At 38.9% G+C, this 16,871-nt stretch overlaps 1 protein-coding gene and 1 pseudogene across 3 annotated transcripts in view; one reads left to right on the top strand and one right to left on the bottom strand.

Annotated features, from left to right (window-relative positions):
* The window catches only part of FMO1 (flavin containing dimethylaniline monoxygenase 1), a 37,455-nt gene extending 20,974 nt beyond the window's left edge, over nt 1-16,481 (top strand). For all 3 annotated transcript variants that reach the window (XM_001142786.7, XM_001142411.7, XM_009438189.5), the window contains 6 exons: nt 5,863-6,025; nt 9,259-9,401; nt 11,324-11,523; nt 12,516-12,871; nt 13,681-13,753; nt 15,709-16,481. In XM_001142786.7, the coding sequence (XP_001142786.1) occupies nt 5,863-6,025; nt 9,259-9,401; nt 11,324-11,523; nt 12,516-12,871; nt 13,681-13,753; nt 15,709-16,051 (1,278 nt within the window). In that variant the 3' untranslated portion in view covers nt 16,052-16,481. The remainder of the gene's footprint in view (nt 1-5,862; nt 6,026-9,258; nt 9,402-11,323; nt 11,524-12,515; nt 12,872-13,680; nt 13,754-15,708) is intronic.
* Nucleotides 1,001-4,875, bottom strand: LOC129135512 (putative high mobility group protein B1-like 1; annotated as a pseudogene).
* Nucleotides 16,482-16,871: the final 390 nt, after the last annotated feature.

The raw sequence follows: 16,871 nt of genomic DNA, 5'->3' as shown, positions 1-16,871 counted from the left end.
GGGACTTAGATGTTCAGTATTCCTCCTGAAATTACATAAACAAATGCAAATGGAAAGGATCCAAGTCAAAATTATATAACAAAACAGCACTCCATCACAAAAGCGTGTAAAATTACAATAACACTATTTTAAAATACTGGCATCTTAAGAAAACGATAATCTTGAAAATCACAAAATTGCCAAATTGTTCCCTAAACTGCTAAGCAGATAAACATGACTAATGGATGAGTTTGTTTTGTAAAGAAAAATCATTCAAATAAATTGAATAATTCAAACTGAGATGAAAAATTTAAGTGTCTTCTTTCCTCCTATTTGGATTTATGAGGGGGCAAACCATAATATAGGAAAATATATGCTATTTTGAATGTGGCATCTTTGTTTTAAAAGCTGGCCCAATTAATTAAAAATACTTTTAATGGAAAGTCTCATTTCCTGAGCAGTCCATATTTAGATAAATGGGAAAAGACATCTATAACCAGCATTTTCATAGTCTTCAGTGAGACTAATGTCAACAAAAAATTTAATACAGCAGTCTTGTATTTTAAGCTCACGCTTTTGGGGATACATTCTCAGGTCTTCTTTAATGTGGGAACTGTAAAATATAACTGCCATTACATGGTAATGGGAGTTAAAGAATAGAGTCCTCATGTAAAGGTTACAACATACTTTTCTATTAGTCCTTCAAGGACAGACTTTCAAAATGTTTGATTCTAGTAATCCCATGCTTTGAGTAGATTGATTACTCTTCAGTTTGTAAATGTAAGTGGGCTATGTGAAATTTCTTAACTGATCAAGATTTTGGATGTTTGGTTATGGATGAAAACTATCTCAACTTAACTTTACCCCCATATGATATGCAGGGTGTGTAGACAAAAGCTTTTTATTAGCTAACTATATGAAAAGATAAACACTGTAATAATTCATGTGATTCAAAATGGGCAAAAGCAAAGACTAGCTTCCCCTCAAAAAGAAAAATTTCAGACCTATGAAAAGGACAATACTAATAAAAAATTTGTATTTACTTAGAAGCATTCAGAATGTAAACAAAACAGCTGCAACTTTTTTTTTTTTTGCAATTACAGAGTGGTATTCAGTTAACAGAACAACAATTATTTCCTATAAGCTGCATCAGAGACAGCTGAAGATGAAAAAACTACCATCCCCATATATAACTAATTTGTGCTGTGCACCAACAAGAACATGCTTTAAATTTCCATGCCAATTTACAACCCCCATACTGCACCAGGCAAGGTTAGTGGCTATTGAAAACACCACCAGGAGAGGGCTATCTAAAGACACATTCGGTAGTGTGTTAACTTTATAAAAAAAGACACTGTACAGTTTAAAAACAAATCCTACACAGACTTACATTTCCATTTTTTTCTTTAAAAGGAGTGACTTGTGTACAGAAGGGTTAAATGCTTTATAGACGAGAAAAAAAACTGCGCTAGAACCAACTTATTCATCATCTTCTTCATCTTCATCTTCTTCATCTACCTCCTCATCTTCTTTCATCTTCCTCATCTTCCTCCTCTTCCTTTTCTTGCTTTCTTCAGCCTTGATAAATCCCTTTTTTGCTGCATCAGGCTTTCCTTTAGCTCAATATGCAGCAATATCCTTTTTGTATTTTTTCTTCAGCTTTGCAGCCTTCTTTTCACAAGGCTGCTTGTCATCTGCAGCAGTGTTATTCCACATCTCTCCCAGTTTCTTCACAACATCACTAATGGGAAGGCCAAGATGTTCTCCTTTAATTTTTGGGTGATACTCAGAGCAGAACAGGAAAAAGGCTGAAGGAGGCCTCTTGGGTGCATTGGGATCCTTGAACTTCTTTTTTGTCTCCCCTTTGGGAGGGATTTAGGTTTTCATTTCTCTTTCATAATGGGCCTTGTCGCCTTTGCCATATCTTCAAATTTTCCTTTCTCTTTAGCAGACATGGTCTTCCACCTCTCTGAGCCTTTCTTAGAAAACCCTGAGAAGTTGACTGAAGCATTTAGGTGCTGCTTCTTATGCTCTTCCCGACAAGTTTGCACAAAAAATGCATATGATGACATTTTGTCTCTTGGCTTCTTAGAATCTCCTTTGCCAATGTTTAGTTATTTTTCCTCAGTGAGGCACAGAGTTGCCCAGTGCCCATCCGGCTCTCACTTGCCCCAATGCTGTCTCTATGGAGCTCAATGTACTGCCTCTTCTTATGTTCTAGCAATGAGACTGGTGGCATTTTACTCCTGTCCTAGAGATTCATGGAACTTTGAACTTGAGAGATGATTTAGGGTATCTGGCAGAAGAAATGTCTAAGCAGCAAAGCAATAAAGAGGTGACTGGGGTGCTGTTAAAGGCATTCAGTTTTAAAAGGGAATCAGCATAAAAGTTCAGAAAATCTGCAGCCTGACAATGCAATAGAAAAGAAAATCTTATTTTCTGGAGAAGAAATCCAAGCCAACTGCAGAAATTTGCATAAATAACGAGGAGCCGAATGTTAATTCCCAAAACAATGGTGAAAATGTCTCCAGGGCATGCCAAAGGTGTTCACCACAGCCCTTCCCATCACAGGCCTGGAGGCCTAGGAGGAAAAAGTAGTTTCATGGGCCAGGCCCAGAGCCCCCATGCTGTGTGCAGCCAAGGGACTTGGTGCCCTGCATCCCAGCTGCTCCAGCTGTGGCTAAAAGGGGCCAACATAGAGCTCAGGCAGTGGTTTTAGAGGGTGCAAGCCCCAAGACCTGGCAGCCTCCACATTGTGTTGAGCCTGCAATACACAGAAGTCAAGAATTGAGGTTTGGGAACCTTCACCTAGATTTCACAGGATGTATGGAAATGCCTGGATGTGCAGGCAGAAGTTTGCTGCAGGGGCAGGGATCTCGTGGAAAACCTCTGCTAGGGCAGTGCAGAAGGGAAATGTGGGGTCAGAGCCCCCACACAGAGTCTCTACTGGGGCACTGCCTAGTGGAGCTGTGAGAAGAGGGCCACCATCCTTCAGACCCCAGAATGTTAGATCCACTGACAGCTTGCATGTGCCTGGAAAAGCTGCAGACACTCAATGCCAGCCTGTGAAAGCAGCCAGGAGGGAAACTGTACCCTGCAAAGCCACAGGAGCAGAGCTGCCCAAGACCATGGGAACCCACCTCTTGCAACAGTGTGACCTGGATGTGAGACATGGAGTCAAAGGAGTTCATTTTGGAGCTTTAAGATTTGACTGCCCTGCTGGATTTCGGACTTGCATGAGGCCTGTAGCCCCTTTGTTTTGACCAATTTCTCCCATTTGGAATGGCTGTATTTACCCAATGCCTGTACCCCCACTGTTTCTAGGAAGTAACTAACCAACTTTTGATTTTACAGGCTCATAGGTGGAAGGGACTTGCCATGTCTCAGTTGAGACTTTGGACTGTGGACTTTTGAGTTAATGCTGAAATGAGTTAAGACTTTGGGGGGGAACTGTTGGGAAGGCATAATTGCTTTTGAAATGTGAGGACATGAGATTTGGGATGGGCCAGGGGTAGAGTAATATGGTTTGTCTGTGTCCCCACCCAAATGTCATCTTGAATTCTCACATGTTGTGAGAGGGGTCCAGTGGGAGGTAACCGAATCATGAGGGTAGGTCTTTCCCATGCTGTTCTAGTGATAGTGAATAAGCCTCACAAGATCTGATGGTTTTATAAGGCAGAATTTCCCTGCACAAGCTCTCTTTTTGCCTGACATCATCCATGTAAGATATGACTTGCTCCTCTTTGCTCCTGCCATGATTGTGATGCTTCCCCAGCCACATGGAACTGTGAGTTCTCCATTAGAACTTTTTCCTTTGTAAATTGCCCAGTCTCTAGTCTGTCTTTATCAGCAGTGTGAAAATGGACTAATACATCCTCCTAAACAGATTTCCAAAGAGTATTTTATTCCACTTCCTTATTTTGCAATGGACACAGTAAGGAAAGCATTATCATAATGAATATATACAACATATAAAAATCTTCTTTTTAATGCATCAAAATTTCTGAATTTGAAGCATTTCCTTTACCACATGCTGCCCAAGACCTTTTTTATTTTGTTGTTGTTGTTTGAAACAAAGTTTCTGTCACCCAGGCTGGAGTACAGTGGCAGGATCTTATCTCACTGCAGCCTCCACCTCCTAGGCTCAAGAAATCCTCCCACTTCAGCCTCCCCACTATTAATAGCTGGGACTATAGGCACATACTACCATGCCTGGCTATATTTTTTTTAATTTTTAGTAGAGATAAGGTCTCACTATGCCACCCAGGGTGGTCTTGAACTCCTGAGCTCAAGCTATCCTCCTGCCTTGGCCTCCCAAAGGGTGGGGATTATAGGCATGAGCCACTGTTGTCAGGCACAAGGCCATTTTAGAACAATTTTTAAAAAGCTAGATGTTCACCAAAGTTTTGAAAAGTAAACACAAGGCCAGGTGCAGTGGCCCACACCTGTAATCCCAGCACTTTTGGGGGCCAAGGTGGGTGGATCAAGACCATCCTGGCTAACACGGCGAAACCCCATCTCTACTAAAAATACAAAAAATTAGCCAGGCATGGTGGCATGGGCCTGTAGTCTCAGCTACTCAGAAGGCTGAGGCAGGAGAATCTCTTGAACCAGGGAAGCGGAGGTTGCGGTGAGCCGAGATTGTACCACTGCACTCCAGCCTGGGCAACAGAGCGAGACTCCATCTCAAAAAAAAAAAAAAAAAGTAAACACAAACAGCTATTACTCAACTGTGATCTGTAGTTGATTTTGTTTGGTTTTGCTCTCATTCCTCTGTATATATTCCAAATTTTTAATGACAAGCTTTTTTTTTTTTGAGACAAGGTCTCACTCTGTTGCCCAGGCTGGAGTGCAATGACACTATCATGGCTCACTGAAGCCTTGACTTCCCAAGCACAGGTGATTCTCCCAAATCAGCCTCCTGAGTAGCTGGGACTACAGGCATGGGCCACCACACCTGGCTAATTTTTTGTATTTTTTTTGTAAAGATGGGATTTTGCCATGTTGCCCAGGCTACATATTTATTATTTTTATGATTAAAAATAAATCTATTTTGAAAGATTTTAAACTAACTGAAAATTTACTTTTAGAAAAGACAGTTGCACTACAAATGTAGAAACACAAAAAGCACTTCAAATAGTATAAATCAAATAGCGAACCCATTAAGAGGGACTTAAGAAGCCTATATTCTTTAAAAACTTTAAAAAAGAAAGAAAGATAGCAAGCCACTTGGTCAGTGAATAATTTATCCTTTTAAATTTGACTTGTCTGAGATTTATTGTACATATATTTCCTGAACCAAAGCCTGGTAATCATGGACGTGTATGTACTCACTAAGAGCAAAAAATAGATTCTTTGAAATGTGGACTACTCTCAAAAAAATTCAGGCCATAATGTTAGCACTTTTCAATTGCTTTCTAGTTCTGGAAAAACTTCAGCAATATATTCTATAAAACCTCATAAGCTAATATACACAGGACCAAATTCAGGTTTTCAATTATATCTTACCCATGTATCTGTCAAAGAAATTTTTGTTAAAGAGACAGCCCTGTGAGAAATGAGGTTGCATAACAGAAAGGATAATGAAAAAGGCATCAGAAACTTAGGTTCTAATTCTGATTCTGTCACTTTCTGTGAGAATTTGAGCAAATCACTTAAAATTTTTGGATGCCACCACTTGTCTTAGATATCTCTCCAAGCTTAGACTACCTCCGTCTAGGGAATCATGATTAGTCTGGTAACCTGATTAGGTTTCTAGGGTTATACTTATTAATTATGTTTATTCTGTGTTCTAGAACTTTTAAAATATCAATGGTACATCAACTGGCAAGTGCTTAATGGAACATTGACAACTGCTAATCATATCTGTGATTCCTTTTTCAGTCCAAAGTCTGCAGTGTAACAAAATGCTCAGATTTTGCTGTCTCTGGCCAATGGGAGGTGGTCACTATGCATGAAGAGAAGCAAGAGTCAGCCATCTTTGATGCTGTCATGGTCTGCACTGGCTTTCTTACTAATCCTTATTTGCCACTGGACTCCTTTCCAGGTACGGCATTTTCTGTAACTAACTTTAAGTTTTCTCGTGGGAGCCATTCTGATGCTTGATTGGTCTGGGAATGAATTCCTATGGCTGTTCCATTAAATAGTTAAAGTTGGGAGGTAGGAGGAGGCTTGTTTTGTTTTGTTTTGTTTTTTTCTAGCCAGCATTTTCTAGCCAGTTTTTGGCTTTCATTTGTTCCAAACAATCTGTGAATACATAAGAGCAAAATGGATAACTTTATAAGCAGTTTTATGCTTTACCAAGATTCAATGTCCCTCAAGTGACTGGTAGCACTCAGAAAGTCTTCTGAGACATGGGATGCTTACACAAGTCATTAACTTCAGCAGCAGGTACACATTGCCAAAGTTGAGTTTGGAGGCCACAAAAGTCAATCTGTGAATAAAGAAAAAAGTAATTTTTTCTATTTGTTCCTCTTATGTGAGCGATAGCAATTAGATTAGAGGTTTACGGCACTGGTCAATAGTCAAGAGGGAGATTAGTCTTGGGAGACAACTTAAGACATCTTTGGGTCTCAGTTTTCTTATCTGCCTTTTGCAACCATAGTCATGTTAATCTATGCCAAATTTTAACTGGATTTTAACTCAATGGAACAGAAAATGAAATGGTTTGGTTTATTTCATCTGTAACAAGCATTCAAAAAGTTAAAACTTTAAGAAACTTTTCTCCAAATCATCTAATGATTGCCTAGAATGATCCCAAGACTCATCTTACCACAATAAATTTAGGAGCATGCTATGGTTCTGGATCTGCCCCCAGAGGTCACTCAGATCAGGTTAGATTAGGATAAAGCATATCCTGAAAATTGCCAGAGAATAGAATCATTGAATTGGAAAGAACCAAGTTCAGTCTTCTTCCCAATGCAGGAAATTATTTTTCAGCAATTCTGAGAGAGGCTCCATAGCCTCTTCTTGAACCCGTTCAACAATGGAATCTCATCATCACAGAAGACAACCCAATTTTTTGTCATTCTTGCCTGCAGAGCAAGGCTCTGAGCAGCCATCCACTCCAAAATTCCAGAAAGGAGTACCTAGTCACTGCAAGAATCCAGAAAGTTCCATGGCATAGGGAGTAAACTACATTCATTCAGCACTTACAGTATATTGCACTAGGTGCTAAGGATATCGAGGTGAATAAGGCAACATGTAACCTGTATTGGAGGAATGAATAGAGTTTTATGGAGTCCAGTGGAGAAATCACAGTCTGCATATGACCTGTAGTGATTCCAATACCCTAAACATACACCTCTCATGGTCCTGGATTTGCCCCCCAAAGTCACACAAGTTTACATCAGATTAAAATAATAAAGCATACCTGAAAGCAATTGAGCCAATATGCTCAGTTTGAGTAGAAGAGGTAGGGACCCAGCAGCTATGAATTCTAGCATATACAACCACCTAGCTGATAGTCTTGGGTCGCCCACTTAACTTTTCTAAGCCTCAAATTCACCCACAAATTGAAGAGCTTGGATTACTTTAACCAACAGTACACGTCACAAATCAAGCAAGAAGAGCTCTACAAGGCTTGCAGTCTTTCTTAAAACCCATCTTATCAACCACTACCAATTTAAAATCCCTGGCTAAATGATTAAGGAGTCTTTGAGCTCTAAAATTCTGTGATTTTAGAGTTGAAGAGCAGTTCTCCCAACCTCTCTATCTCCTGACTAACAGCAGACTTGCTTAGATGGCACACACTCCTTGCGATGGTTGTTAACTGTCAAAAAAAATTCAAATTCACTGAAGGTATTTAAAAATACGTATCACAAGCTCTAGAAGCAATTCCAGAGAAGGTGCACTAAAAAGTCGTAGTAAAAATAATAGGTATCACAGTTAGAATAAACGTATGATTTCCCAAGATGACTACTTTTATTATTCACATATATACATTCTGCTATTTACCTTTTTTCTTTTTTATATTATAAATTTTTTTCTTAGATAGGACATTCTGCTACTTACTAACACAGCCACATTTACCTAATATAAGTTCTTACTCTGTCTTCCTGTGAGATAAGAGAAAGTATTAGTCTGTTAAGAGACAGCCACAGAGTCTCATTTTTGTCCATTTGTGACCCCCCAAAACAAAGCCTATCCAAAGAGAATCTAAAACAACATGAGATCCAGAGATAATTGTATTTTCGCTTAGGCTTTCCAGCTCTTTCTTCGCAACAGTTCTCTGATCCATATTGGGTTCCTGTGCTGAGTAAATATTGGAACTTGGTTGCATCCTTGCTAAATTCCAAATGCTCTGTGTTGTGGTTAGGTTTTAACTTGGATTCGTGTTAGATTTCTACTAATTCAAGGTGAGCTAAAGAGCCAGCAGGCCTTGTAAGGCCACTCCCCACAAGTATATACATTTTTCCCCTGAGAATGTAGAGGTCTTATTACTTTTTTTAGGAAAAAAGAAGTTCTTTGTTTAGCACATGTTACTTCTGATTATGTAATGTTGTCTTAAGAGTATTTTCTGCTTAAGTTATTGCTGTTAAAAAAGAAAAAGAGTATTTTCAAACCTTCTCCATTCATGTGATGTTTCAGTAAGATTCAGCATCACTGCCTAAGGTATCCTATCAAGTTAGCCCAGTAGATTGAATCCTGGTGTAACTGACATCACTCCTTTTTCTCTGAGCCAACTCTGGCCAACCCAGCAAACTCAGCCTGAGTTACAGTCAGTCACCAAGTGAACTTCCCCAACTAACATGAAACTTTGTGAATAGGGACAACATTTTATTTATCTTATTCCCCCCATACCATCTAGCACAGTACCAGGCACAAAGCAGAGATCAAAAAGTTTTCTGAAAAGAGATACTGACTCACAGTTCCCTTAAGCTTCTTTGTCCTTGCTCCTTGCTTATGAAAAGCTTATATAAATCAAGTATTAATCAATAGAATATTATTGCCCTGTTGACTTTTATCAACCTTTAAAATGATAATGACTCCTTATACTTTTGCTTAATATATCTTTATGCCATAATATTTCAGCTCAGTAGTTAACTATCCAGTAAGTAAAACTGGAGGCCTATCTAGTAAGATGGAGTAATAACCCCCATTAAATAATTACCTGCCAATGTCTTGTAAAGTCATGTATTCATATTTTCTCAAACTTGAGAATACTAGTAAAAAGGACCAAAATCATCTGTCAAAAGAATGTTATCAACTGAAAAATATTTATGTTTCATTCACTGATCCTGTTAATTCTCTGTGTGACTTCTCTTTTATTTTCTATAGGTATTAATGCCTTTAAAGGCCAGTACTTTCATAGCCGGCAATATAAGCATCCAGATATATTTAAGGACAAGAGAGTCCTTGTGATTGGAATGGGAAATTCTGGCACAGACATTGCTGTGGAGGCCAGCCACCTGGCGGAAAAGGTACATTCCTGATGTTACTGGGTGAAGAGCTTTATCTTAAGATGCATGCCTCAAGCAAATGGTGTTTGACACCATGATAAATGTTAAAGGAATAAAATGCCTCACATGCAAACAACAGATTACTATGGAATTTAATTTTTACTGAATGTTCACAAATTTTTCTATGAATTACAGTTGTCATCTTCCCTCCAAAGCCAACTTCTCTGACTTCTTTTTACTTTTTTTTTTTTTTTTTTTGTCATTTTCCCAGCCATCCAACAAGAGCTACAGGACATATTTCTTCCCTACTCAGTCCCATAGGTCAGAAAATTCTACCAACTTTTTCCTGCTACTATCTCCCATTTGCCCATTCCTCTCCTTATTAATTACCAACACCCTCATCAGGTCCATGCTACCTCACACTAAGGATATTGCATTGTCCTCCTAATAATAGTTGTAGAAATAGTTAATATTTATTAGGATTATTCTGTGGCCGGCACTGCACTAAATGTGTTTTTACTGCACTACTTTATCCAGTCATCAAAACAAGCCACTGAAGTAGGTACTGTTAGTATCCTTGACTGCACATGAGGAAACCAAGGCTTAGAGAAGTTAAAGAACCTGCCTAAAATCTTATCACTAGCATGTGGCAGAGCCAGTTCTCAAACCCAAGTCTCTTTGACTCAAAGCCTACGTTCCTAACTATCCTCTTCTACCTCCTACCTTCAGGGTTCTCAAGGGTTTTGCCCTGCACTTTACTTTTGCCTTGTACCACTACCCACAGGTCACTGCCACCCACAACAAGCCATCTAGACCCCAACTACCAACAAACAAATCCTCAGAAGAGCCTGCTCTCATTATAGCACTCTCATGCTGAAAAACCTCTAATTATTCTCTTTACCTGAAAAAAATAAATTGCAGACGTAGTAGCTCTGCATCAGAGAGTTTTCTATAATCTGAACCAAATCTGCCATTTTAATTTTAACTTCTGTTTCTTGCATGATAATCAACTGTAGCATTTTCCAGTTCCTGTCTTTAGTTCCCTTTTGCTCACGCTACCCCTCTCTCTTCTTCAGAGCCCCTTTCTCTTCTATTACAATCTACCTTTACCTTCCCAGATATCTCACTCCAACACGAAGTGATCTCTCCCTATTCAGAATGTAAGTAATATTGTAATTTGCACCCCTCCGTTTTCACTTTTAAATTCTTAATGTTGCAAATTACCTTTCATCATATATATCTTCTTTTCAACTATGCTGTAAACTCATTGAGGGCCATTCAGCTAACTAATATATACTAGTTGCTGGCTCCCCAGTTTGGTGGGGGAAGAAACAATCTGTTAAATCAGCTGTTTTGTATCAGCAAAGCAACAGATTGCTTAACTAATTATTTTCTTTGTAAACAATTGTACAGGAAACTCCTTATTGTGTAAGTACTAAAACTATTAGCTTTGTGAATTCGGTCAACTGGTAAATTCAAACAGCCAATGTTAAAAAGAACAAATACCAAAAGTAATTGTAGTACTGAATTTTGCTGTCATTTAAGCCAATAGTTTGCACTGAAACTCTGTAGACAACTCTGATACTGCCATTCCCTGTTCTTACTGCCTACAATGATAGTGAGCACACTAAGTAGCAATCACCTGTTCATTGTTTTCTTACATAGACTTTAGGTCCCTATGGTTTACTAAAGGCTGGCAGATAATAAGTATTCAATAATATGTCTTAAGGCATTTTAATACTCTAGATGCTCTGAATCCTAATCTCAAAAGGATTAACTTTAAAATAGAAGTTAGAAGAACCAAGACTATCTTGTCAGGGGTGTATTTTGAGAGTGGCAGACTTTTCAGTGCCTTTCCATTCATGACACTTCTTGAATCTCTGGCAGAACCAGCCAGCCGTGTTCACAGTGTCAAATGAAGGGATGTCTTTGATTGCTTCCAGGTGTTCCTCAGCACCACTGGAGGGGGATGGGTGATCAGCCGAATCTTTGACTCGGGCTACCCATGGGACATGGTGTTCATGACACGCTTTCAGAACATGTTGAGAAATTCCCTCCCAACTCCAATTGTGACTTGGTTGATGGAGCGAAAGATAAACAACTGGCTCAATCATGCAAATTACGGCTTAATACCAGAAGACAGGTAAATATAATGTGACTGCCAAGGGCTTTTAGGAAGAAGGAGCCTCTGCCTGTCCAGCAGCCTATACAAGCCAGGCAGTACCACAGCAACATGGCTGAATGTGTGGGAACACTTGATACAAATTTGCTTGATAATAACAGCTAACTGTTCTTAAGTACTCAGAAAGTGAAATTATGTATTTCACCTTGTCAGCAACACTTTACGTATTATTATAATAATCCTTTTATTATGGAGAAACTGAAACAGCAAAATTCAGCCATTTACCCAAGCTCACTGAGTAGTAAGTGAACTCTGTGACCTTGGCAAGTTACTTGATCCTCAGCTGTAGCAACCAAAAGAGAATGATTTGTCTATGACTTTGCTGATAAAAGAAACACACTTGCCCAGTTTCACTGTGTGGGAAAAACTGAATCCCATAGTTGCCCCTCAACATCTCTCTAATGGTAGAGCCTTCTTCCCGTTGTCAAGATTGACCTTGGCCCAAAAAATGGCTCAGCTTATACAAGATCAGCTCACAAAGTGTTTGTCTTGTGATTCCAAAGGTATAGCCAGAAAAAGACAATTCTGCCCTTGTTCCTTTAAATACATGCATGTTTCCCTTATAAAACTTTTTCCTAGGAAGAGACTAGAGCTTTCAGAAGTTCTCATCCACTCTAGAAGTCCCTGGTTTCCCTTGTAGCCCTTCAGCTCTCAGCCCCACTCTAGAATGACAGTGATAGATGAATGCTAAAAATCAGCAAGAGAAACAGAAGCTAGAGAAGGTGCTGGCTTCCTCTTCAGGCTTCCAAACTCTAGTAAATGGCAAGCATATTTTATAATCCTTCTTGAACATTCATGAATCCCCTTCCACTGAAGTAACATCTCCCAAGACTTGCAGCAATTCTTGTCCAACCAAGGAGAGAGCCCCAGAATGAGGGAGGAAGGTAAAGAGAAGGGAGAGCTGGCTGAATTGTTCACTGACAAGTCTCCTCCCTGTTCATGTTTTTGTTTAGGACTCAGCTGAAAGAGTTTGTGCTAAATGATGAGCTCCCAGGACGCATCATCACTGGGAAAGTGTTCATCAGGCCAAGCATAAAAGAGGTAAAGGAAAACTCTGTCATATTTAACAATACTTCAAAGGAAGAGCCTATTGACATCATTGTCTTTGCCACTGGATACACATTTGCTTTCCCCTTCCTTGATGAGTCTGTAGTGAAAGTTGAAGATGGCCAGGCCTCACTGTACAAGTATATCTTCCCTGCACATCTGCAAAAGCCAACCCTGGCCATTATTGGCCTCATCAAACCCTTGGGCTCCATGATACCTACAGGAGAAACACAAGCTCGGTGGGCTGTTCGAGTCCTGAAAGGTAAGTGTAAGAAATAGCAGGGCATGTGTTTTTGGTTTGCCATGTGATTCTGGATACTGGAAATGTTGAGACTATTATTCCTCCTGCTTCTATTTAAAATAACAGAATCTTTAAAAGCAGGATGCATTCTATTGTTTGCTGAATTATACTGTCATAATGATTTGTTCCATTACTGCATAAATGGTATATCGGGGTCAAAAATATATATATTTTTTGATATACCAAAAATATAACAGTTGACATAGGCTGTATCTATGTCAACTGTTATATTTTTTCTTTTTTATTTTTAAGACACAGGGTCTCACTATCTCGTCCAGACTAGTGTGCAGTGGCTATTTATAGGCATGATCATAGATTACTGCAGCCTCAAACTCCTGGTCTCAAGCAATCCTCCTACCTCAGCCTCCTGAGTAGTGGAGACTACAGACATGCACACTGCACACAGCTACCTGTTATTTTGACTAAAACAAAATGACAGTTAACAGTTCTGTCAGTTGACTGAATCAACTAGCTCAATTAAAATTTTTAAACTCAAGCAAATGAGTGACAACATTCAGCCAAACTAGTTGTGAGATTCTGCTATATCAAATAATTAGTGAGATGACCAGATGCTTATCTTTTCAGCTGATGGCATTATTACCAGGAGCGTACAACCAGTCAGCTCAGGCTGCTAACATTTTTGCCAGAAGGATCAATGAGTAGCTGGTACTAGACGTGAAAGGAGAGCCATAGTAAAGCATCTTTATCCATAAGTCAACAGCTAGACCTAAACTTAAGTTGCATTTGAGGTTTTTATTTTAATCCTACAGGTGTAAATAAGTTACCACCACCAAGTGTCATGATAGAGGAAATTAATGCAAGGAAAGAAAACAAGCCCAGTTGGTAAGTTAACTACTTAATGCACCCTTTTTAAATTATAACTGAAATTGGTAAAAAAAAAAAAAAAAAGGAAACGAAAAAGAAAAAAAAAAAATAGCAGAGAGACGAAAGTTACATTGGAGAAAAAAAGAAGCATCTGAGACTTACAAGAAAAATACTAGGAGAGCCTATTTAAGAAGAGAGAAGGGAAAGGGGAATTTAGAATTTTTAATGTCCCCAAAGTCATCACTTCAGCCCATGGTTTTCTAGTATCACATAGAGTTTGGATTCCAAATCAAGTACTACATAATTAACCCTAATCTACCAGGTACATTATTCCATATCTTATCCATAATCAACAGGCAAGCAGTTGTACCTATTTACTCTGACACTAGAAGTGTCTGCTCATTCATTCACTGAACAAGTCTCTATCAGCTCTATTGTTTTTATTCGGAGTGTGGCTTTTGCTCTTCATTTATAATTGGCTGGAAAAAAGGAAGAAGAAAAACAAAATTTTGTAGTATGTGAAAAATCATATGAAATGGAAACCATACTGGCCATAAATAAAATTTTATTAGAACACAGCCATGTTTATTCATTTACATAGTGTCAATGGCTGTTTTTGTGTTACAGTACCAAAGTTGTTTAGCAGTTGAGATAGAAACTGTAATGTGGCTCTCAAAGCCTGAGCATCTACTGTCTGGCCTTTTTCAGAATAAAGTTTATTGAGCACTTCTCTATGGGAAAGGTCTTCACTTATGCTGTGCTCTGTGGCTACCACTCAAGGCTAGAGACAATGGAAGACTGATGGCCAGCAAAGTAAAGAGTCTTGGCCCTCCCCTCTCACTCTCAATCCAACCAAAACATTTCTGATTGTTTTGTGGTTTGATAAAACCACTTTGTTTTATCTGTTCATCTGTTTCTGCGTTTGATATACATTTTCACTTGAAATAAAGGTTCTGTGGCAAAAAAAAAAAAAAAAAACAGCAAGTTTTAAAATCATTGCATCTAAGGAACTTATTATCACTCTCTTGTTCATATATATTCCCAAACTTCAAGGGTTGATCTATCCTTGTCAAGGTACCAAATTCCAAAACAATAATAGCATTTTAGATGTCTCTTCTTTATCCTCAACCTGGGATATGATTTGATCTTCATTATGGAACTCCAGCGTAATAGATAACTAATTAGAACTGCTATAAAATGAAAATCTTCTTGTCACGCATGTCAGCAAACAATTTTAGGGGCCAGGTGCAGTGGATCATGCCTGTAATCCCAGCACTTTGGGAGGCTAAGGCAAGAGGATCATTTGAGCTCAGGACTTTGAGACCAGCCTGGACGACATAGCAAGCCCCCATCCCTACAAAAAAAATAAAAGTTATTTAGGCATGGTGGCTTATGCTTGTAGTCCCACCTATTCCTAAGCCAGGAGGATCGCTTGAGCCAAGGAGTTCAAGGTTGCAGTGAGCTATGATCATGCCACTGCACTCCAGCCTAGGTGACAGAGCAAGACCTTGTAAAAAAAAAAAGAAAAAAAGAAAAGGAAAAGAAAAATTAATTAATTAATTAAAGCCTAATACCAGCATTTCAGGGAATTTTACCCTATAGATTTTTGTGGCTTTTCACATTATACAAATCACTGGATTTGTTATTACTGAATAATGGAATTTTATAAAGATTTAGAAATTTTAAAATATATTTTCCTCTAGAAATTGCTAATTATTTCACAAAAGAACTAAGATGCATTATGAGCACTCAGAGCACCCATTAAAAGCCATATGTATAAAGTATCTTTTGAAGGGACTCATCTTGATTTAAGAAACAGAAGGAGACTGTTAGATAGGTAGGGAAATAAAGGGGAAAATGCAGAAACCATCCCAAATTCTGCAGCAGTATTTGTTTGCTTTGGGCACTTGTACTTGTTCTAAGATTACCAGCTTTTTTGTCTTCACCTTTTCCCCAATCTTCCTTTTATAAAGGTTTGGCTTGTGCTACTGCAAGGCTTTACAATCAGATTATATCACATACATAGATGAACTCCTGACCTATATCAATGCAAAACCCAACCTGTTCTCTATGCTCCTAATGGATCCACATCTGGCTCTGATCGTCTTCTTTGGCCCATGCTCACCATACCAGTTCCGCTTGACTGGCCCAGGAAAATGGGAAGGAGCCAGAAATGCCATCATGACCCAGTGGGACCGAACATTCAAGGTCATCAAAGCTCGAGTTGTACAAGAGTCTCCATCTCCCTTTGAAAGTTTTCTTAAAGTCTTTAGCTTTCTGGCTTTGCTTGTGGCTATTTTTCTGATTTTCCTATAAGTAAAAGATCTCCTAAATGGAAGATGCACAGAGTAGATTTACAATGCTCCAATTCCTCTCTTACAGCAATATTGCCTTCACAGTTATAAACTGTATTCAAATAGTAAAGGCCACCCTCTCGCTTCCCTGGCTGGCCCCAGGGCTACCACTGGTATTCCTGAGCCTCTCCCAGCTCCACTTCTAATGCTAGAGAATGATAACTAAGATTTCTGTGCATTTGAAGGTTGTTGGAAAGTTACAGGTTCATTTTAGAAAGAAAGCTGTTCTTGACAGCACTCTGAGCCATCATACCTCTTTCCCATATAAACTATTTTCACAGATCTCAACTAAAACCCCTTACTTCACAAATGATTGTGTTGTGCTGAAATGGTGCTCTTATAGTACTGGCTTATTAAAAGTAAAAAATAAACCTAAAAATTGATTGTTTTAAGTGATCTTTTGTTCTCTTATTAAAGATTGGGAAAAGGGAGAAAAAGATGAGGATTCTATGAATAAAGCTCATAAAAGGATAGGGGGTTCAATGAGTTACTTTGAGAGTTTCCCAAAGGACTGTACCTGCCTGGGACTGCTCATTCCTCCAGAACACTCTTTATAACAAAGCTGTTACTCCAGCTGGCCTCCCAAAGACCCAAATCAGATTCCACAGAAAACCACCACTTCCATGGGCTCTTAGAACCAGCCTCCAGCAGCCAAAGGAAAAAGCCTACCTGCTTAGATCCTCCTTCACAATCCTGCTGTAAGAGGCAAATGGAGCTGCCTCCTTTTAAAGAGTCAATGAGAACCAACCAAATTCAATTGGAATTCATTAGATAAAGAGCAC

Source organism: Pan troglodytes, chromosome 1 (assembly GCF_028858775.2).
Source record: "Pan troglodytes isolate AG18354 chromosome 1, NHGRI_mPanTro3-v2.0_pri, whole genome shotgun sequence".
NCBI classification, from domain to species: domain Eukaryota; kingdom Metazoa; phylum Chordata; class Mammalia; order Primates; family Hominidae; genus Pan; species Pan troglodytes.
This window is presented reverse-complemented; position numbering and strand designations above follow the sequence as displayed.